Source organism: Cimex lectularius, unplaced genomic scaffold (genome assembly GCF_000648675.2).
Source record: "Cimex lectularius strain Harlan isolate CLEC.00 unplaced genomic scaffold, Clec_2.1 scaffold16, whole genome shotgun sequence".
Classification (NCBI taxonomy): Eukaryota; Metazoa; Arthropoda; class Insecta; order Hemiptera; family Cimicidae; genus Cimex; species Cimex lectularius.
Window position 1 is genome coordinate 67,346 of NW_019392679.1, and position 24,351 is coordinate 91,696.

Genomic DNA, 24,351 nt, shown 5'->3' on the forward strand with positions numbered 1-24,351 from the left:
ATTAGCAGAGGGATGACTTCATATGTGGGACTCCTTATTTTCAGGTTCCTGCCAATCTATGACCTATTCTCACCCGGATTAATTTTACTATCTTGGTTCTGCTTTTTTGTGATCAGTTCTGCAGAACGAGGTATCTTCTATTTATATNTATATTTATATATAATTCACCGACGTATCAGCATTATCGTTCCATAGCAATCCTCAGTGACCAGTGAACTACTGACTAGCAATCTTCTATAACTTTTAGAACCTTATAAACTGAGAGATTTTTTCAGTTTCCCAGCTTCCAAAACCTTGAAACCTAAGGAAACACCTGATAATATTTAGGTGCCAGGACACAAAGGAGAAGTGGATAAACTCTAGCAGGCGCTAGACACAGTAAACCGATGATAAAATAACCCTCACCAAGACTGGGGAAACTCACTGCTACAGCTGGAGAGGGCCAGACTCAGAGGAGTGATGATAATAATACTAACAAGTCGCTGGCATCTGAGAAAAAATCTATAGAACATTGGCATATATAACGATGATCCCATTTGCAGATTATGTAGAGGAAGAAGAAACAGCCACTCATATCATCTTAGAATGTGAAGCAACGGCTCAATGGAGACATAACCTAGCATACAGAAAAACCTAGAGAATGAAATTGTAGCAGCAACAGTCAATGACCTAATATTTCTGAGAAGAAGGATTGAGTCAATTGCACTGAACTAGCTAACTATAGGTACAATAAGCCAGAAGGCTGTAGTGCCTGAGGAGCACAAACCCCGCTTCCAAAAACCTCATCACTGTCACCATCTAGTACAGCTCAATTTCAACTTTGCAGTAGTTGTCTTCCTTCTTCCTTGACCATTGCTCTAGGGCTTAGGTAACAGATCCTCACCTACAAGTCTGTTTTTGAACCCATCCCAACACTCAGAGCATTTGGATCTATCTTGAAGGTGCATCCTTTATGACACTACCTTTTTCTGTTGTTTGTTTACATACGTTATAACCCATAAAGGTAAATAATATTGGTTCGACAGGTCTGATGGTACTCAATATTCTGCACATTCCCGTATCGATAGTGTCCTGTATACTTAGCCACTCACGCAAATAAATACATTCGCACAATTTGGTAGTCACCTGGTTTTGATTTCCAAATTAAGAAGGTAATAATATCAATCAGGAATATTTAGCAGCAATAAAATCTTTTATAAAGATAACCAATGATCTACCAAAATTCTAAATAATAAATGTCAACATTTAATTTACTATTATCAGTCATTATCCTGATTATGTATGTTATGTAGTTGCTATATAATAATATTTGTTCTTTGCATATGATACATTCGGAGGAATTTATTTAAGATATCTGGGTGGGAATATATTTGCTTTGTGTCTTAAAAAAAATATTATGCAAATGTTCGTATTGCGTTACCAAAGGTGTGATAAACCACAAGAAAGCTAACCAAGTGACCTATCTTTAGACTAGTTTTTACTCGTTATAATTTTGTAAAAAATCAATTACTTTCAAGACCGTAGAATTTAGGTTTTGCATAGTCTAAATTTTAAAATATGAATTGCTGGAACGTGAAAATAATGTTTATGCATTATTGTGTCACATTGAACAAAATTTACACCTTGAATTTTTTTTTTATGACGAATGAAGACTCTTCTTTCAATTTCTGTCCATTGACAAGTAAAAAGTCCCCACTGAAATCCTGGTCCCCCACCACGAACCAGCTGAACCCGTCCGAGAGGTGTTCAGTCGTTACATAACGCCGGTCATGCACTTCGTCCGGTAGATGCTGCAGGTTTAATTCGCGAAAGGGGTACCACAATGGAGCCGGACACAGTGAAGAAGAAGGTAAGGACTTCTCATTTACCTCACCCGGAATCACCTGGAAAATAGCATCTATGTGAAAAAAGTTTCAACCTAGTCGGTCGAACATTAAACATACCTAGGTACAAATTTGTGCAGAAAATTTTGAATTTGGCCGTTCTTATTTTATAGCCAATTCATTCTCGTTAATCGGACACCCTATCGGTCTATTTTCGGGCATCTGAACCTTGGGCCATGTCTAGTGTATACATTAGATAGGGTGACTGGCCCCCTGAAACTTAAAAAACTACTAATACTTACAATACATTGTTTTAGAACATTAATTATACAAATAAACGGTTTCAAATTTGATACAAGTGAAAAAATATATCTTAAGCTCTTAACTTAATTTTCAAGTCTATTAAAGATGAGATTAGTTGAAGGCGTTTAGCTGAAAATAAGTTTAAATCGTTGCTACTTCTAATTAGTCATACAATGTTCGATATTGTTTGAATATGGGAAGAACTGTTAAGAACAAAAAATTAATTACTATTTATTTTATTTACACAATTCATTCACACTACCGCTAATACACTCGCGCTAATAAATTATATTTACACACATGACACTTAGTTCAGTACAGTGTCCAAACTCTGCCACAGAGTACTCGATGTTGTTAGAAGTGATTTGTTAAAATTTACAGGGTGTCCCAGTTCCTTCCGACGAAACTCAGGGTATCGATTCTACTCTTCGTTTGGAGCAAAAAATGCTCAGGAGAAAATTTTCGGAAAGTTCTCTATTTTGAAGATATTCGTCAATTTAGGTTTTTTCAACTTTTCACTACCTTACCATATAAAAACGCTTACAACTTTCAAAATGTTGAGACTACAACAAATCCAATTACACCATTTGAAAGAACGCTAAATTTGCTGTAAGATACTTCTTTGCAATAATCCGAATGACATAAAATGTTAGCCAATATCAGTTGGAACATGTCAAAATTAAAAAATTTAAAATTTTAGTCATGATTGCACGTTCTTCTGAGGTTACAAAAAATACCTACAACTTGTCAAATTTTACAAAAACTTCTTCATCTAATATGCTTTACGTTGATATATCCAGGTTTTTAAATAACGTTCCAGTAGAGTTGAAAATTAACAATTGAATGTTCGAAAACGTGAGCTAAGGTAAATTTGAAGGGGAGGGAATTTGATTAATTTTCTCCTTAGCATTTTCTGCTCGAAGAGTAGAATCGATTCCCTGAGTTTCGTCAGGAGGAACTGGGATACCCTGTATATAACAAGTTCTACTCACACACACATCAGACTTCATTCACACTACCCCAGAGTACTCGTATTCATCGAAGTAGTTGTGCACGAGCCTCTCCGCTCACGCTAATAAATACATTCGTTCTAATAACATCTATCTACAACATCTATCGCCACCAAGCTGTCTCCCTTCCCAATGGCCTTACCTCCTCCTTCCTCCCTCTAAAATCTGGGGTGCCCCAAGGCTCTAGCATCTCTCCTCTCCTTTTTTCCATTTATATCAATGATCTGCCCGACTCCATCCAGTCCTGTAACTATCACCTATATGCCGATGACTCCCAAATATACATATCCTTCCACCCTACCGATCTTCACTCGGCCACTCTCAAGGTCCAAAAAGACCTAAACTCCATCAACGAATGGACCCATAAAAATTCCCTAGTCCTCAATCCGTCCAAATAATTATCGGGTCCAGGCAACTCCTCAATTCCCTCCCCAGCATCCCACCTCTCATGCTAAATAGCCATCCCATCCCCTTCTGCTCTTCGGTTAAAAACCTAGGAGTAGTCATTGACCAAAACCTTTCCTGGCATTCTCACATTTCCCAAATTTTCCGCCATTCCATTGCCTCTCTCAGCCTGTTTCGTCGGTCCTGGCTTCTCTTACCTTTCTCCACCCGCAAACTCCTTGTATCTTCCCTTATACTTCCCTTCTTCGATTATAGCTGTTTGGCAGACGGTGGTCTCTCGGAGAGGTAGAACGCGCGATTGAAGCGCATTATGAATTGTTGCGTAAGATTTGTGTACGGCACCTCACGGAGATCCCGGGTGTCGGGGTTGTATTCCCAACTTTCCTGGCTATTCCCCTCCTTCCGTGCACAATATTTCCTAGGTTTCTTTTCCAGTCCATCCACACTCGTCGTCCTCCTTACATCATCCAATCCCTCCAATTCAACTCCTCACATCTCACTCGTAAGACCCGCTCATGCCCAATCGATCTTATCCTTCCGCAACATACAACCCATACCTTCGAAAGATCCTTTCTGATCCGAGCCCCTAAACTCTGGAACTCCCTTCCCCTTTCTATTCGTTACGCTGCCTCCTTTTCCTTCTTTAAATCCCACCTCTATAATAAGCAGAGACCTCACGTTAACATTTGTTATTTTTGTTTAATATTCTCGTAATTTTTTCTTCTGTCCTGCCTTATTGGTATACATTGTTCCAAGATTTATATATATATCAAATATTTATCTTGATATATAATTTACGTTTAATTAATATTTATAATTTCTGCCAAATCCAGTGTGGATTCAAAATTCGCACTCACATTTTATTCAGCTGCACAACAGAAAAATGAATCATGGAGAATGAACCGAATTTGTTAACCTACCTATTAAACCTACCTTAACCCTCATCATTAGCTTTTGCTATTGACATGCTTTTAGATTGGATGCACGATTTTTTTTCGTGATCGTTTTTGCTTCATAAATTAAATCGTTACAGGGAGTGCAGTTAGGTTAGGTAAGATTAAGGTTAGTTCAGGTTGGATTTAGTGTTTGAGACGTTTAGATTACATTCCATGATCCATCATTATATGTTCCACAGCCAGAATACATCCACATAAAAAGCTCAATAAAACAATAAATCGTTTTAGACATTCAAGAATTCTCATTAGCTTAAAAGAAAACAAAAAGCACAGAAATTTGACAACGTTATTTATTTTGCATAAAACGTAAATGAATTTAAATTTACCTAGAAATTTCAGAGTTTTCTTATTGATCGTTGCACAGTAGTTTTTTTCCCCAGTTTCTGGTAGAATATTGTCGAAGTCAGCCACGCATTCGAGATAAAACACGGAGAAATCTAAACATAGAGTATAATAATATTACAATCTCCTTTTTCGATAAATAAATAAAACTATATAAATAAATTATGGATCTTTTGTTAACCGACAATAAGAATTCGGCGTTGTCAGCCAAAAAAGAGCAACACATTTTTCTCTCCAAGATTCGATCTATAAGAATTATTTCACAATAAACGTTTCTCTGTGAAAACATTTATCAAACTAAAGATCATGAAAGTATAATGATAAAATGTAGAAATAAAGTATCTCCTGCGATGTACAACATATATTTCCAAACGGTTATTTTATCTGACCTTATCAGTTATGATGTTTGCGGAATTGTATAAACCCAGTAATAACAAGGATCGATTTTTATAACACGAGAAAAAAACATTCACCCAAGAATAAGAACTCGTTTAAATTTTGATGGTTTCTACAGGCTTTTGAAGGGAGAAGTATTGTTTGCCGTTGGTTTTCTTATCTAGAATTAAAAAAACAATACACAAGATCGTATTAAATCAGTTTAGATATATGAAAAACTTAAAAAACAACAAGACGCTTTTAGTAAATTAAGCCATATTATTTGGAAAAAGTCAATTCTGATTATGTATTTATTTTAAGATTTTAAGTACCCTATTCACCCCTCAAAATCTAATTTTTACATAAAAAATAGGCGTTTTTGGACTGGTTTCTGGGATTTACCACAAAAATTCATGACGCTACTGGATTCTATCCAACTTCAGCGTTATTTCGCTTATGGAACCCTCGGAAAGCTTGATTTTAATTTCCCGTTTTTCAATCTTTTGCTAACAAGATTATTTGATAATAAGTGAACAAAAAAAGAATAAATTAAACATAAGATCCTCCAATGTTTCATCTTATATCTCCGGTATTAATTCACTGACGAGATCACCCTTTTGCCATAACATATAGTTAATGAAGTCCTGAACCCCATAAAGGTTCTAGTAGATAGTAAAGTTGGTTCAAAATTGCTACATTTTTTCTGATTATTGTCAAAATTTAACAAAGAAACTTGGGCGCTGTTGGACATTTCAGACTTTCATGTTTCGCACTCGCATAACTTTTGCTTCGTGGGAAAACATTAAATCTTCAATACGTAACCTAACTCATCCCTAACACTAATCCTACCTGACCCACCATAACATGTTTTTAATTCTAACCCTACTGTCATACCTTAACTGGTACCGTCACCGACCATTCCAAACCTGACACAGCCTTGTTTTCCAGGGTATTTAAAATGAATCAAACTTTTTTTAAGCCAAGTTTTTGTTCTACATGACAATTAATTATGGTTTTTAGTTGAGATGAAAAAAAGTTAATGGCACGAGAGGGATGCGAACCTACGACCTTCGGCTAGATACGCCGCTGCTTTACCACCTGAGCCATTGTGACCCCGATCCACTCGGACATCAACTCCCCATCTCAACCCCACCTTATGAGTTTTCCCTCCTTTTGCCATTTTTCAAATGTCGTGTAATCGGTTTGGATTCTCGACGACAATTGAAATGGCGACGGAGAGCTTTAGTGAAGTGTACTTCATTTTTAAATCATTAATTCACTACTTTCGTGATCCGCTTGACCAATTAATACATGACAATTAATTAAGGTTTTTAGTTGAGATGAAAAAAAGATAATGGCACGAGAGGGATACGAACCCACGACCTTCGGTTAGATACGCCGCTGCTCTACCACCTGAGCCATCGTGACCCCGATCCACTCGGACATCAACTCCCCATCTCAACCCCTCTCGTGCTATTAACTTTTTTTCATCTCAACTAAAAACCTTAATTAATTGTCATGTATTAATTGGTCAAGCGGACCACGAAAGTAGTGAATTTTTGTTCTACTTTACTCGAAGAGTTTTGTGCAACTTATCTACATGTAACCTCATTGAATACAATATTGTATATAGTAAAGTACAAAAGTACAAATTGGCTGATATATAGTAAGTAATAACCTTTAAATACATGCACAACAAAGATACAAAAACATGTTTAGAAATTTTTTTAAATTCATTATATTTCGTGGTCCGATTGACCAAATAACTTCTTTCAATTAATTAATATTTATGTAAGGTATTGGTTGAAATGAAAAAGTTAGTATAACGAGCGGGATTCGAACCCACGACCTTGGGCTAAATACGCCGCTCCTCTAACACTCCAGCTAACGTGACTTCGATCCACTCGAACAGCAACTTCCCATCTAAACCCACCTTTACCTTTTTTGCCATGGCATGAAAAATGGCAAAATTAGGGAAAATTCGAAAATTAGGTGTAAGTGGGAAGTTGGTGTCCGAGTGGATCGAAGTCATGATAGCTCAAGTGGTAGAGCAGCGGCGTATTTAGCCGAATGTCGTGGGTTCGAATCCCGCTCGTGACACTAAATTTTTATTTCAACCAATACCTTACATAAAGATTAATTAATTGAAAGAAATTATTTAAATTGTTTACTCGGCTCCTAGGTCTTCTCGGACACTATCCAATATTTTTCGACCTAATATCACCAAAATATGTATGTTGTACTTTCCATAAATGAGCTTGTGTGCATAAAATGTTTATCGATAAATTTCATACAAATAGAAGGTTTTATTTTTATTCTATGCCTTAAGGAAAGGATTTTATTTTTCATTTTATGCTACTACTCATTAAAATAACATTTGCACAATTATCTTTCATTTAACAAAATCTTTAAGAAAAATTCATAACTGATTATCAAGGAAAAACTAGATCTTGCTTTATACAGTGTTAATATGATTTTTTCATCGCGTAGTTTTGGCAGTGTCACTGCTCTGGCTGTTGTCCCAAACTTTTCAACAAAGTAAGAACTTTTGTTTCTTTTTCATCTGCGGACTTGGACAAGGTGCTTCATTCTATTTCCTTATCAATGTGATTAATGTAGTTGGTCTTCTTATTAAGACAGTCACTTATCTTGCACAAAAGATATATTGTTTTGCTCGCAAATTTTAGTTTTATTAATAAATTAAATCATAATTTAGTTAGTTGTTTATTACATTATATTTATATTGACGTTTTTCAAACGTTTTATCGTCTCTCGGCGAATCAAGTTGTACACTTTGCCACGGTAAAGAATTGTAACATTATTGGATTAAAGATTCTATGACGAAGAAAGTTCATAAACTTGCAAATATTTATTACCTTGGCCTAAGGCGAATCCTCTTAAACCTAATTCAGGAATAAATAAGTAAGTATTTTTATCTAGTAGGACTTGTCTTTTGATGGACCAAGTTGTAAATTAGTCTATGAGTCGACAATCGCTCGCTTGGAATAAATCTCTCACGAAGGAAGTTCATACGCGCGTAAATATTTGTCTCCTTGGCCTAAAGCAAAATTCCTCCCAATTCTTGAATAAATATGTACATCTTCTGCTCACAAAGCTCGATAGTCCAATTTGTCGAGATTGGCGTATCGCCGTTTGACCCTCGGCTCGCGATAATATTCTATTTGCCCTTTCTCTGGAGAGAATCCAAACAATTTCGTAATAGGTTTTCAAACCAAAAAAAAATTGCACTCAAAAATCGATCCATCCTTTGAACTTCCGCACGTTAATAATCAAAATGCAATCAAATTTTGCGTGTGATCATGTAGCTAGCGAATGTTTAAAATATCGAATGTAAAGTACTTATGTATTTTAGATGTTGTTTTGATTTTAAAGTTTGGAGACTAGTGAAAAAAGTTTGTTTTTTTCCTGGGCCCCACAAAACAACAAATAGTACTTAAGTCCGTACTGTGCTCCGGTACAAAGAATGACACTCGGATGAAAAGCTAACTTGGGCCACGCAAAATTAAATTCAAAAGAAAATTGATTTTTTGACCAGTGTTGTGTATTTCCATAAAGATTAATTACTTTTATTGTGAAGTAAAGCCGTAATAAACAAGATGTGTCGATTTCCTGGAATTAAGTTATAACTCTAGTTTGCTCTTTTCTCACTGAGCGAAATTAGAGACAATTTTTTTAACAATATGCCGCGGTGGACAAGATCTTTAGAAGTTGTCAAATGGCCGATTTGTCGCCGAGAATCCAATCCGATTACACGACATTGAAAAATGGCAAAAAGAAGGGAAAATTCGAAAGGTGGGGTTGAGATGGGAAGTTAGTGTCCGAGTGGATCGAGGTCACGATAGCTCAAGTGGTAGAGCAGCGGCGGCGTATCTAGCCGAAGGTCAATGGCTCGAATCCCGTTCGTGCCATTGACTTTTTTATCTCAACTAAAAATCTTAATTAATTGTAAAATAAATATAATATCTTCACGGTGGCGTGATGGAGTCTGCGAAAAATACTGCGGCTACGAGAGCACTGAGGTGCGATAGGTGAGAACGCGCGGTTCCTTGGCCTGATATTTGATGAAAAGTTGAGTCGCAGTTACTCATCGAAAGTCCGTTGCAGGACATCCATGGCCTATTTAAATGTGTTGGTCACTTCCAGTGGGGTGCGGATAGAGACAGACTAAAAATGTTCTGCTATGCTCGAGTCTATTTTATGGTTGTATAACCAAAACGCCTCGCAAAGCCCGATAGGCTCTTTGATGTCTTTGTGTGGTCTCCGGAGCTGGGACAGCCTTTGCTGAGAGTTAGATGAGTTAAAGCACATCTGGGAGTGCTACCATCCGAACATCGGAGAGAGCAGCTTACTCTTAGTTATACGGCCAGGTTCTTGGCCAAGAGGGGCCATCCTTTAGTGAACATGATCCTGAGATGTCCTTACAAGGAAGTCTATAACCGATTTCTTACTCGGACGGGACCCCTTGCGATTCGTTCGGCGAATCTTTTGGGCGAGGAAAGACTCTAGGAACGGTACTCGAACCGGGAAACCAGCCGACCTAGGCCGGGTTCTTCTGGCTTTACTTGTCCGATATGATCTGGCGACCCCTGGTCAAAACGATTACACCGCTAAGTAACTCGTATTACGCTCGGACCATCCCGTTGTCCCCTCATTTCACGGGTCTTCTTGGCTCCTACCCCGCATTGCAGTGTGTACCCTGCCGAGCTGTATGCGATCCAGAACGCCCTTGGCCTCGTGCAATCTGGTGTAGTTTTGTAAATATAGATCTTTTGCTTATTGTAGGTAAACCTATTGATGTATGCATACTTCTAAGACCTTGCCACCGCGAAATCATGAGCTGCCATTAGGTTGAAACCTCAATACAAGTACCATGTTCATTAATGTATAATTATATACTAAAACCAATTAACCGAATATAGACTGAGAAACAGTGATCAGTAAAGACAACTCTCGCCGCTTCATGGCATCCTTATTTTGACCTGCAAAAAGTGAAATTTTTTATATTGTATTCCAGATTATTGGACTTTGTCTAATTAAATCAAAGAAAATATGGTTTTATTTACAAATATTTCTATCATCAAATCTCCCCTCTCGCTCTCTCACTCATGCCCTTTCAATCTTAATTTCTCCATGATTTCGATAAGGGAAATTGCAAAAGTGATAACGGACAAAAGTCTGTTGTTCTTAAGGAAAAGGAATTTTCGATTATACCCCCCCTCCCGTTTTTATAAAAACAAAAACGTTGTTGGATAGTCGAAACCCTGAAAATCCTTGCAGTATGTTAATGGGACCCGGATCGAAAAGGTCTTAACTACTCGGAGAGGAGCTAGCAGCCATGGAAGCATGGAAACGATCGGTAGATGAAATATTTCATTTTTAATAGTTGTTAATGTTGACAAATTTAATTTTTAGAAAATCCAGTACAGCTTTAGGGGACTTATTTTCTGAGTCTGTGTATGCGTGTGTGAGTGTACAAGTGTGTATGTTAAAAAATGCCATCCTAAGGTCACATAATATTTAACGTTTCTATTTAGAATATTTATGCATAAAAAATATTAATTTCACGAAAAATTGTAGATGAATAATATTATGTGGCAATACATACGGTTTCTAAAATTTTAATTTACTCAATTGTTAAATTATTTTGTCTAAACCATGGCCAACTGGTTCTTGACGCTTACAAAATTTGTCCTAAGTGTCATAAAATATTTAAATAATTAAATAATGAGAACAGATTAACCCCAATTTAAAATAGGAGTACAAAAGATCTACTTGAGGTCATAACGCAAAGAACATTCTTTTCCCTTATAAGCGAACAGGAATTTATTTTTCCATCATCAGAATCAAATTAATCTTAGTCATTCAATTAATCAAGGTTTTTAGTTGAGATAAAAAAGTCACTGTCATAAGTGGGATTCGAACCCATGACCTTCGGCTAGATACGCCGCTGCTCTACCAGCTATCATGACTTCGATCCACTCGGACACTAACTTCCCATCTCAACCTCACCTTTTGAATTTTCCCTCCTTTTTGCCATTTTTTCTTTTTTTGTATCTCAACTAAAAACCTTAATTAATTGAAAGATAATAATTGGTCGAGCGGACCACGAAAACTAGTGAATTTATCATTAGTCCTAAATAGTATATCCTTTTATATTACAGAGATTAAATCATACCCAGTTAAAATAGAAAAAATTATCAAACAAATATTGATATTAACGAATTGAATTAAAAACAGTAGTTTGAAAAAGTTAGATATATATAAAAACTAGATTATATGTAAAAAATAATGTACAGGGTTCAAAGTTAGTTCACCCTAAAGGCCTTGAAAAAAGATTTTATTTACTTTGAAATATACGCCAGAAATTTACCTGAAGGTGGTGAGGCTCGCTGGTCGAAAGACATGCGTCCTAGGCCGGATATAAATTTTATATCGTTAATTTTTGTTGATTACTGGATATTTTTAAGGAGAATATAAGATATAGCTCAATAAAAAATTAAACTGAGTAAAGCAATTTTACCGAAAATATTCCTGTGGAAAAGATGAAGAAAATATTCATCTCATTACGGGTCCTCTTGCTTAGATCACGGCTTGCAGTCGCATGACATCAATTTTATGAGGTTTTTAATGTAGTGCTGTTGAATATTTTCATCCAACAGCGCCATCCTTAATTCCTGCAAATTCTCTGGCATCACTGGGCGACTTTTACCCTCTTTGACATCTCGTCCCAAAGGCGTTTGATATGGTTTAAGTAGGGACTACATACTGGCCAAACATTGAATTCAAGCCCCTTTCAAGTAGTCAGCAACGATCCTAGCTGCGTGGGGCTTGAATTGTCATGCATAAAAATAAAACAGTCGACAATTAGTGGCATATAAAGAACTTCTTATAACACATCTTCAATGTATCGCGCAGCTGTTAGGTAACCTTCGATGAAGATAAAGTTTGTGCGATCTTCCATTGAAATGCTTGCCAACCATAGCACTACCACCTCGATAGCTTCTCCGGAGTGAAAATGTTGCGGGGATCTCTCTGGTTCTTTTCCAAACCCTCTCTCGGCCGTCAGAAGACCTTAAACAAAATCTTGACTCATCATGATCGAAAACAAGCTTTTAGTCCAATCTTGCTCAGACCTATTGATGTGATTTCTTGCATAACTTAACCGAGATGTCCTCTGCCTTGTCAGAAGTTCTGGACCAGTGACCTTCTCGCACGTAACCCAGTTGCTGAATGTCTTCGCCTTACAGTTCGTAAACTAACGTTAACATTTCTAACTTGTTGAAGTCGTTGCTTGTTCTCAACACCGGTTGAATGACGATTACAGAGTACATTCGAAACAATAAAACGATCGTCTCTCTGAAAAGTGACACGATGGCGATTCGATGCCTTGTTGAGCAACGTCCAGTATCTTGGTACCGATAGAAGACCCTTCGGACAGTTGCTGTACGAACGTTAAGCACCCTGGCCACATACGCTTCACTTCTTCCGTCTTCCAATATTCCTGTGATTCTAGCCGAATCCGTATCACTGAAAACCAAGACTAAAACTAATTTGAAACTCAATGGTACAACTGAAGAAACATAAACCACAGGAACGTTAGAAAGAAACTTTAGAGAAAAACCAACGAAAAAAAGCGAGATTGACTATTCATATTTACAAAATCCACTTGTAAATTCAAGTAGGAGCTTTTATCTGATTTTTAATCTTAATCTCTAATCTTTTTAAAACGGATCAAATATTGTTGTAAGATCATCAATGGAGGATTGTGTAAAAGATTATTAAAAATATTAAGGGTAGCCAATTTTTTTGCCACTCAGTTTTTTTTTAATGAATAATTATTGTAAAATGTACAACTTAAATTTATATTATTCATTTTTTTTGTTTCAGGTGAAGGAGAAGAAGAAGGAGAAGCTAACTAAAAAGCAATGGTTGACACTCATCGCGATAGGCAGTGTTCATTTCTGCGGTGCCATATGCATTTCTCTTCAGGCGCCGTTTTACCCGCAAGAGGTTGTTTTTGTTATTGTTTATTTAAAATTATGTTAAATTTAAAACATTAAAAAAAATTTAGAATATCATTCATAAAAAGTATGTATTTTACAAGAAACGGATTCATCCTTAACTTTTTATTTATGGCTGTTTTATGTTTTTATCGTTCCCATATTAATTCAAAATTATTTATTTACTGTCCATATACATGTATACACATTTTTAAAAGTTAGAAACAAGAGTACCAATAATAATACTTTATCTCTCCACTTAAATAAATAAAGAATATATAATGTTTTACATTTTAATGTTGGGAAAACTGGAGTGCAAAAGCCAACTCTGAGTATCACTTAGTTTTAAGTACTTAATACGTTCTTAATTGTTTTCTGTTTATAAATATTAACACTGCATTGACCTATTCTTCTTATTACTAAATTCTCACTCATTACATTTTTAATGAAAATTTAGTACTCATTTCTTTTATATTATCCTTAATTAATTATTCTTTTTATGTAAGGTCTTAGTTGAGATGAAAAAGTTATAGTCACGAGCGGGATTCGAACTCACGACCTTCGACTGAAAAGCTGCTGCTCTAACCAGTTGAGCGATCGTGACTTCGATAGGACAACAAGCGGCTCGAAGCCGAAGGTCGTGGGTTCGAATCCCGCTCGTGACAATAACTTTTTCATCTCAGCCAAGACCTTATATAAAAAGAATAATTAATTGAAAGAAATAATTTGGTCAATTAGACCACTAAACATAACGGATTATGATTATTTGGACGTCGTGAGATACGGTCTGGTGTGACGTAGGTTTTAGAGAAACATTTTCTTTATCGTGCCAACGTTTCGATCTTTATTGAGATCATCTTCAGGGCCTAGGATTTATAAACATTGTTTAAATTTTACAAATATATGTCGGATGTGAAAAAAAAAATTTTCTTTGTAAAATTTAAACAATGTTTATAAGTCCCAGGCCTGAAGATGATCTCAATAATGATCGAAACGTTGGCATGATAAAGAAAATGTTTTTCTAAAACCTACGTCACACCAGACTGCATCTCACGACCTCCAAATAATCATTAAGTAACGGTCATTAAACACCACACATAATGGATTATCCTTAATGTAAAGTACACTTGTATCATTGTGAAGTTTAATTGTGGGTGTATACCTAGGAGCATCCACGGCCAACCTTCGGAATTTATTTTGCACTTTTTGCAACCTTTTAAAATTAGTTTTACTATTGACGCTCCATGCTGCTGCCGCACATATTAGCCAGTGCTTATTGGTACATTCTTATTAGTACTTTGAACAATAACAGTTTGTCATCAACACTCACGGTTGAATTTCTATTTAATGGAGGAAATAGTTGAAATATTAATCCTCTACATTTATTTACTATGTTGTTGATATGCGGCGTGGAGGTAAGTTGTCTCTCTAAAGTTACCCCCAATTATTTTACTGTGTTTGTCCACTCTATGTTTCGGTTGTCTATTATTAGTTGGTGATGTAGTGTAGGTCGTCTGTTGGTGAACAAAATTTCTTGTGTTTTGTGTATGTTCATTTGTACTTTCCACCTGTGGAAATATTTTAGTATTGTACTCAGTGTCATTCGATTTTCTATAGCGTCTATTCTCGACGATGAGACACGGAGCTGTGTCATCAGCAATAATGGCAACATAATATTTTCTTTTACGGGCATGTCATTTGTGTAAATGGAAAACAAGATTGGACCTAGCACTGAGCCCTGAGTTACACCCGCAGGCAGACTTCTTTTTCAGACTTTTCATTTCCCACATGGACCTGTAAAGTTCTGCCTGCCAAGTATGGTTTCCATAATAAATTATTTAGCTTTTAGCATTGAACTTACTATTCGGTACGACAGTCCTTAGAGCAGGACCTGGACCTCCTCAATAAGTTTTCCCATTCGTTTCGGTTTTCGGTCTTGAGGCGCCATCCCGTTAACCCGTCCAACGAGGATCCTCCTCGATATCGTCCAACTACCTAAGCCGAAGGCATCTTCCCTTCTCTATTTGGGCAACTATATCCGGCTCGCCAAATAATTGCTTTAATTCGTCATTCTTGCGACCATTCGCCGTTTACACACTTCGGGCCGAATATTTTTCTTAGCACTGTTTACTATTAAACACACTATGTTTGTATATAGAAAATTAACTCATTTTTATCCTCAGGCTGAAAAGAAAAATGCTACAGCGACTGAATATGGTCTGGTTTTCGGCAGTTTTGAGTTTATCGCGTTCTTCAGCAGCCCCTTTCTCGGAAAATATGTAAGAACGAAAGTAACTCAGAACTTTAATATTTATTAATTGGTTGTTTTTTTTTCAGATAAATTACATTGGGGTGAAGACAACTCTGAACGCAGGCATGCTTTTGGCGGCAGCCTCCACGATTTCCTTCGGGTAATTTTTCAATTTGACCAAGGAAACCAATTTTTTTTGTATTTCTGATAAATTTTGATTTTGTGGCAAGTTTGCTGGACATGGTCGAATCGCACGACGCCTTCATCGGTTTGTCTTTCTTCCTGCGGATGGCCGAATCGCTAGGTTCCACGGCAGCCCTCGTCTCCGCCTTCTCCATAACCGCCGCAGTGTTTCCCGATAGTATCGCAACAGCTTTTGTAATTTTTTAATTTTAATACTTTCAATTAAATTTAAAATTAGTAACTAAAAAATTTATCTGTTTATTTCAGGCTTCTCTGGAAGTGTTCTACGGCGTCGGGTATATCGTCGGACCTACCCTCGGTGGCCTTTTCTTCTCTGTAATTATTTTCGCCTACTTTTAGTATACAATTACTGCATACCTAATGAAATATTTAGGGCTAGGAAAACAGAATTTTTGTTTATGTAAAAAGTTAAATTGTGAAATTTTCTCAACTGGTCTGTGGTGTGATAGTTTCCATTTATCCTGGGATCTGTCTAGTCTCGCTGTTATTTTTTGCCAGGCACATTTTAGCACTTCGACATTCAAAACCACCGAAATACCAAAGCAGCGAGGATAGGCAGACGATAATATATTTACGCCATATATTGGAAAATTTTCTTATTTGTTATTTAGTGGGGAGGATACAAACTGCCCTTTATCGTAATGGGTATTGCAATGATCTTCGGTAATATTTTCGTTTTCCTCGTTCTTCCCCCTGTGGAAAATAACGTCAGCGATATCAGACAAGGTGATTTAGAAAAATTGCACAAAATAAAACAAAAAACCTCACTCATGGCTATTTTTAGTAAGCACGAAAGGCGTTTTGCGAGTACCCGGCGTGATATTAGATTCGTTGACCGTAGTCTGTACAGCAATAAGCATGGGCTTTATTGCAGCGACACTCGAGCCCCATATTAGAATTGTAAGCACTTCTCTTTTTATTAAAAATTATTTTTAAGAAAAAAATTCTCCATTGTGTTTTGTTTTTTATTCAGTTTGAACTGTCGCCCATCTCGAACGGCCTCATGTTCGTCATCAGCGGCGGGACTTACGCAATCTTCGCCCCGATAGTCGGTAGGATTTGCGATCATTGGGTCTACCCGAAGAGGGTCCTCAGCTTCGGCGCCATCTTCATAGTCTTCAGCTACGTTCTGATCGGACCGCTTCCCTTTGTGGGCATACCAAAGTAAGTTTTCCATTTCCTCCCGACCTCTGGGACTTACTTTAATCAAAATGTGCCGATTTTGTCGCAGGACCTTGGCTGTTTGCATCACCGGCTTGGTAATACACGGATTGGCCTTGTCCGCCCTAATGGTACCCACCTTCATGGATTCCATCTGTTCAGCCGTGTAAGCAAAAATCCGTTGTTGAGAATTACATTTGGTCGTTATATTTCTTTTGTAGAAAAGTTTCATGTGAATGGTACCGTTTTGACCGTTGGGTGAATAGTATTCCCCCGATTTCAGTCGTCTCTTATAGTCTGACAGACAGACCTGTCCACAGATGACCCACTAAATACAGATTGGTACCAAAAACCAATGAACACAGATCGCTACCTCAATTATACATCACACCACAATAATAAACTCGGCTAAAGGATTATTACACAGAATCATATCACTAAGTCATGAATCGTTTCACCTAAAAATATTCAAACATGCAAACAAAACAACAACTACCCTAGAAACATAATTAACAGAATCATAAACAATGATAACCCAGCACTACACAAAACAGCATCATCAACAGTGCACAACACATCATCAACCCAATCACATTATTCCATTCGACCACTCACGGACCCATAAATTGAGTAAATTTCTCTCCTCAGAATGCATTAAAATAGCTTTCAAACATCACAAAGCAGTGCACATACACCTTTTTTTCCCAACACAAACAGCTACAAATCCAATGTAATTTATAAAATTGATTGCACAATCTGTCCAGCTATTGGGCTTGTGAAAAAATTATGCAGGTTTTGAAAAGGCAGCCAGAAATATTCTTAGTTTTTATAAAATAAATAAAATTTATTTGAAATGTTTTTCATCGCAATCTATACATCTTTGCCAACTTGTAATAAGCGCTTTTATATCGCTGGCATAAAAATATTTTCTTTTGACTCACAATAGAGTCTTGAAAGGCGTTTTTAGCTTCACCGCATTCTCTAAAAATTTTATCGTCAATAAGTGATCAAATACTTACAAAAAGTGGAAGTATGTAGGCGAGAGACCGGATAAATACGAAGGGTGCGGTAAGTTTTCATATCCTAGTCCTTAAGTTTCCACAAGAAGAAACAAAAGTGGGCTGAAATGTTAAACACCAGGTATGGAATTTGCCTGTATTTAACCCTTACAATTTGGCACTATTATTTACACAACATGAAAACTATTGCAGCTGATTAGCACTAAAGTAATAGGAAACAAGTTTTTATTTTATGGAAGACATCAACATGAAAGCATCAACAGATGAAATTTTCCTGATGATCACTTTTGATTGTTATACTCAGATTAAGTTATAAGATGGCAAACTTTATTTTGGGACTAAGTCTTCCTGGATAATTGATTTACTAAATCCTGTAAATACGTTTTATTCAGCCTGAAAGGGTTTCAAAGATGTCCAGTTATAGAAACTATACATATAAAGTGAAAATACTCTACTATCAAAATTAAACTAAATAAAAGGACAACTGAAAATATTCCGTTCCAAGTTGTAAGGACAAGAAATAATCAAAGAAACAGGACTTAAAGATTCAAAGGAATGGGGCATCGTATAAATGAGGAAGGGAAGCCCATAGGAAGAACCATACGCAAAAGATTTGTGTTTAGGGAGATAGATGTCACAAGGGTGGAAGTAAGTTTGGCAGAATTGTAGAGGTTATGTACGAAGGTAGAATGAGTAGACATCATTTGATACAGGAAGAACCTAATGAAGTAATACCAGCGATAGGAAGGGTATCATCAATTCAAATCTATGTACAGATCAGTTAGAGGGACCTCATATCAAATAATTCATTAATTGTTTAAGCTTATACTGAAGCATCCAAGTGTTGCAAAGGTTTATATTTGTTAATTTTAAATATTACTTATTTGTAGTGCTGCTGGCTTTCCTGATGATTTGTCCACATACGGGATCATATCTGGATTGTGGTCTTCGTCGTTCGCCTTAGGAGCTTTCATCGGCCCTTCAATCTCCGGATATCTTTTCGACCTTGTCGGATTCCAATATGGCTCGATTTTTGTCATGGTTGTCCATTTTGCACTGGTAAATATAAAACATTCTTCCTTAATTACCTTCGCCATTAATATTGGATTTCTTTTGATTTCAGTTTATCGGCATAACTATTTTCATATCTATGGAGAAGAAGAAGCAGATTGTCCCACCTAAACGCGTCCGCTTGCTTTCCCACGTCCCTGGGAGCTCGTCGGAAGAAGAATATCTCAATCCGAAACTGACCGATACTTGGGAAGCCAAAATCACTTCTGACTGCAAGACCTACAGGTACGGAGCTGTTTCTAGCTTACCGACTTCCGTCTAACCGCTTACCAATTTTGTCAATAACACATTCTTATAACTCATAATGTATTACAATTTGAACAAGCGCGCTTGACATTCTATCTGTGATATTTATTGTCTGCCAAGAAATGTTCATATTTAATGTACATATTTAAACTATTATTATTATAACTGGGAGAACAAAAATAATTCAGAGGAAACCCTCATGACGGTCAAGGACGAGAAGCCACAAAATGCTCAGGAGTATTAATAAAATTACGATTCATTTGGTGTTTCTAGTCTCACTTGTTATTTTTTCAAATCTTTGTTGTTATTGTTTTTTCTTTAAAGAAACAAATAATAAGTGAAATATTTATAAAGTCTGACTGTATATATTTCATTTTTGTACATTAGTAATGTAATATAAGTTGTCAAAAATTATTTTTTAATTATGTTTTTAATAAAGTATGTATTTATGTGATTGCTTGCTTTCCTATTCTGATCACTCTAAATCCTAAGCGTTTCTACTAACTATACTTGGAAAATAATTAGATGGGAAATAAATTAGAACTCAATCAAAAAATAAAAATCTGCAAGAATGGTTTCATTCAATGTGTACAAGAAACACATTTAACATAGTGAGTAAATATCAATTAAACATTATTTTGAACAGTAAATTATTTTATGAAAATTTCATTTCTAACTAATAACTGGGATGATCAAAGGAGGATAGGAAGTGAGGTTTTTGTTCCCAAAGCCTTGCTGCCTTCTGGCTTATGATACTTTATTAGTTCCTTAGTTCAGTCTGTCAACTTTATCCTTCTCTTAAGAAATGCTTGGTCATTGAGTGTCATTGCTACAATTCCTTCCCCTGAGTTTTCTTTTCATCTCAGGTCATGACTTAATTGAGTGATTGCTTCAGATTCAAAGATGGGTGGCTGTTTCTTCCATCTAATTGCATAACCTACAAATGGAGACATCATTGAATACATCCATGTTGTGCAGATGTTTTCTCAGATATCAACGACCAGTTTATTCCTAATAAACTTACCGTGTCAGGCATTTCTAGAGTTTATCCACTTATCCTTTTGACTTTTTTTTATCCATTCTGTGATGGAGAATTCTGTATTTGTTTTTGTTATACCAGTGTAGGTTCAGGGCCTCTATAACGGTCTTGTAGATACTCCTCTGGGCAGTGTCTTTTTCATTACCCAAAATTCCTTTGTGTGACTCATGATTTCAAGTGGTTATGTTGCCTCTGGTTTTAGAAATTTTGGATATATTCACTGAGTAATTTTGACATGATTTTTGCACATGCTATTGCTTTAATAGCTGATTGGATATCTGATCTTATGAGGACTTGTTTGCCAGTGTAACCACTTTTAAGATTTTCTAAGGCATTCACATTTCGCAAAAACACCAAATTACTCTTATACTAGAGCACACAGGGCAGAGAAACAACAAAGAGAATGATAAATTGGCAATGGAAAGTTCAATGAGGACACCTGTTGGCCTGAACTCTTTTGTGACCAACCAAACTTGAAAAACGTGACTATTCATTAAAAATAATTCTTCATTCAATGGGAATTTAGCCCTAAGAATGCAAAACTATACATCAAAGGACCATCGCAGAAACTACCAGCAAGACTAGTAAATCTAGTGTAAGGATAGAATAATACTTGGACTGTTAACTGGACACTGCAGACAAGCCTGTGCAGATTGCCAGGACAAAGAAGAGACAGTGGAATATGTCCCCTGTGGTGCTAAGTTTCCTACTCCTGAGCCTGAAGGAATCATACAGGAGTCCTTCAAAAAGCTTTGGAATCTGGTAAAAAACCTAAAGTTTAATGACTAGCTATTGACAACAATGGAAATGCACAATAGACGGGTCGTAAGGAGACTGACTCCTTTTCTAATCTTAATCACTTGTCCAAGTCTTCTGTTCAGATCTTGTCACTTTAGTATATTATGTGTATTCCTTGTTGTTTCTAGTATATGATGTTCTTGTGAAGATGTCAGTGATTCCTTAGTTGTTGGCATATATATATATTTTTTTTATATTTTTTTTTTTAAGATAAAAGTGATTTGGGTACATTTGTCCTCATTCAATTTCATCAACCATTTTTTGTGTTGAGCTTGGAGTGTACATGGATATTGGTGATAGCTAGAATAGATGCGGGTTCATACATAATATTGCAGTATCATTAGGTTAAAAAGGTGGTGGAATGGATTGGTAACACAGCAGTATAGGACCAAGAATAGGCCCTTGTGGGATGCCAGTGGCTTGAATCTTTTTTATTCACAAGAACTCATTGCTGCACCTCACTCTCGGTTAGGTAGGATTTCACGACTAAGCCATAAGAATTGGGTAGAAACTGTTTTAGTTTGTAGAGAATTCCCAGATGCCAGACTCTGTCATTCTGCTCAATCACTAAATAAAACTAACCATATTCAAGGTTCAAGGAACAATAAGCCAGAAGGCTGCAGTGCCTGGGAGCACAAACCCCGCTTCCTAGTATCCTTATCCTATCTGTGATCAGAGGCAATATTGTAATCAAATGTACTGATATGTGATTACTGCCAGTTGATATGATGATACAGAATGGATGGTGTGTTGTTCTTGTTACACCATCAACCCTGAAATTCACTTTGTTTGAAATGAACACTGAAAAAAAGCTTCAGTTCTGTAAGTAGATTGTGATATTTGTTAACCTTGCAAATGATTAATAATAGTTTAAAAGTCCTGATTAAGGAGATGTATTCCTCAAAAGGTTGACAAAGGAACCGTTTTTTCTTCTTCTTTTAAATTGGCATCAAATTACAAGACAATTCATGAATTAACAATTGTTATCACATGATCATAAAGGTTAACCTTTACATTATTAATTGCTTAAGCTTACATTATAGTAATATCAATTTACATTAGCCAGACTGTTTATGAATATGTTTTACCCTGTTTCAGTGGTTTGAAATAAACAAATCCAGTGACAAAAGATGTAAAAGGGTCATTAGGGTTGATTGGTTTACTGGTTCATAACCTTTTAGACTCAGTACAAATTCATAATAATTAATATAACATATAATGTAAGCTAGAACTGTTTGTTCATATTGCACACTATCGTCCAATTTGTGCAGAGTGTGATTGTAGAATGGTTAGGTCATCTCGAATTTGCAATGCTGTTGGTTCTGGATTTGAGACTCGGCATAACCTATGAAATTGTAATTGAAAATAATATGAAAAAAGTGTTTTAAAGTGGTTTCCAATGAGTAAATGGACGTTAAAACAATAAAGCCTTCCTTGTACTGTAAACTTTTTAGTCATGTTTCATTACATCCTGTAAATACCAAATATGTTTATTTACTTGGTGATATTAGGTTCAAAATCACTAAAAATGATAATAAGAAATTTAAAACTTGGAACTATTATAAAAAAACATGTAATTTACTTCATTAAATCAATAAACATGTTTGCAGCATAATATTATTTTTTTAAATGAGGGTATTTCAACTACGAGGTTATATGAACCCTCGGGATGCCCATGCTTTTGATAAAAAGCCAATTTGTAAGTATCGGGTTCGAACCTGGGACCCTTACCTTACAGTGATGAGCAACTGGTGTGTGTTGCAGCCACCGTTGCCCCAATATAATTCTTTAAATTCAATTTTATTATTTATTGCTGTTGTATTGCAGTTTTATTGTTTTCATAGTGGCTTTAAAATAAAGGTTGTTTTTTGGTACTATTGCTTTTATATAGATTCCTATATAAACTCAATTCCTTTCATATTAAAAGTATTTGGGCAGCTTTTGGGATTAGGGATGTGGTCGAAAAGTAAAATAAGCTTTGAAGTATGGCCAAGCTTTTGACATTTATTGACATGTTATATACTTTTTGGGTGAAGAGAACAGGACAAAAATTGAAGGAGCAACAGTGGGTGCACAAAAAACTGATTACATTAAAATAAAATGAAAATCTACAGGATTGTTTACATCAGTGTAAGCCAGCTTATGTTTAGTTGAATCGCATTTAACTTATTTTTCAGAGGAGCTGGCAAACCGGTGGAGCAAGCGAGGCTGACAATTTCACAAGAGGACCTCGAGAAAACGGCCAAAACCTTAAACGAGTCACTGAATGTCTAAATGTTCCTGGTATCATAAAAATATAGATACATTTTAAAATTTTGTTGTGATTTTATTTTCCCTATCAAAACTCTGAATAACTGTTGATTATCAAATAATTTTAATTTATAATGAATAATGGCTCATGGAACGAATGTTTATATGTTAGATTAAAAACAGCATGGGTTGTAGGCTGAAATTACCTAGTGTCCATTCTAAAATCAAGAAGGCTATAAAGAATGCAACTGAAAAATGATCTCTGAACAGGTGTGGGTGTGTTTACACAACAAGTATAGGCAACCAGAGCCTTCAGGTTAGCCTAATATTATAGGTAAGGTAGCCTAATCAAAAATGTAAATATTACAATTTCATTTGGATAAATCACAAGTATAAAAATAATAATTAAATAAGGGGTAATTTGGCTAATACCTGAAAGATCTTAGCAACAACTGTAGCTGATAACAAAGTGCTCATCCTAAATCACATTTCTATTATTCAAAAATGATCTCTGAACAGGTCTGGATGTGTTTACACAACACAGTACAGGCAACCCGAGCATTCAGGTTAGCTTAATATTATTGGTAAGTGGCATCAAGAAATAACTTTAAACCTAACCAAAAATGTAAATATTACAATTTCATTTGGATATGTTTCAAGTATAAAACTAACAATTAAATGAGGGGTAATTTGGCAAATACAGAAAGATCTGTAGCAACAACTGTAGCTGATAAAAAAGTGATCATCCTAAATCACAATTTCAATGATTCAAAAATGATCTTTGAACAGGCCTGGATGCATTTACACAACACAGTACAGTCAACCAGAGCCTTCAGGTTAGCCTAACATTAGTGGTAAGTGGCATCAAGAAATAATGTTAAACCTAATCAAAAATGGAAATAGTACAATTAGATTTGGATATATTACAAGTATAAAAATATTAATTAAAAGAGGGGTGTTTGGCAAATACAGCAAGATCTGTAGCATCAGCTGCAGCTCGTAAGAAAGTGAACATCCTAAATCACAATTTCAATGATTCAAAAATGATCTCTGAACAGGTATGGATGTGTTTACACA

General features: G+C 36.0%; 1 protein-coding gene and 1 long non-coding RNA gene across 5 annotated transcripts in view; one reads left to right on the plus strand and one right to left on the minus strand.

The window, feature by feature from the left end:
* Positions 1–24,351, minus strand: part of LOC106661305 — an 84,077-nt gene that overhangs the window by 16,539 nt on the left and 43,187 nt on the right. The window contains exons 2-7 of one of the 3 annotated variants that reach the window (XR_002909981.1): positions 12,369–12,762; positions 11,756–12,306; positions 11,606–11,644; positions 4,824–4,934; positions 1,944–2,102; positions 1,791–1,883 (exon numbers count right to left, since the gene is read on the minus strand). This is a non-coding gene — a long non-coding RNA (uncharacterized LOC106661305). Of the gene's footprint in view, positions 1–1,622; positions 1,884–1,943; positions 2,103–4,823; positions 4,935–11,605; positions 11,645–11,755; positions 12,763–24,351 lie in introns of those variants that run through there. The other 2 variants (XR_001339681.2, XR_002909982.1) reach the window with 2 other exon arrangements.
* LOC106661302 (MFS-type transporter SLC18B1-like) lies at positions 1,766–23,340 on the plus strand. 2 transcript variants are annotated; one of them, XM_014384592.2, is made up of 13 exons: positions 1,766–1,849; positions 13,123–13,245; positions 15,419–15,514; positions 15,573–15,646; positions 15,717–15,864; positions 15,937–16,005; positions 16,302–16,416; positions 16,475–16,590; positions 16,664–16,854; positions 16,922–17,017; positions 18,761–18,929; positions 18,994–19,166; positions 23,202–23,340. In XM_014384592.2, the coding sequence occupies exons 1-13, from the start codon at positions 1,823–1,825 to the stop codon at positions 23,296–23,298; spliced, it is 1,494 nt and encodes a 497-aa protein (XP_014240078.1). In that variant the 5' UTR covers positions 1,766–1,822; the 3' UTR covers positions 23,299–23,340. The 2 variants fall into 2 exon arrangements, with proteins under 2 accessions (XP_014240078.1, XP_014240079.1); XM_014384593.2 differs by lacking the exon at positions 1,766–1,849 and adding an exon at positions 10,486–10,591.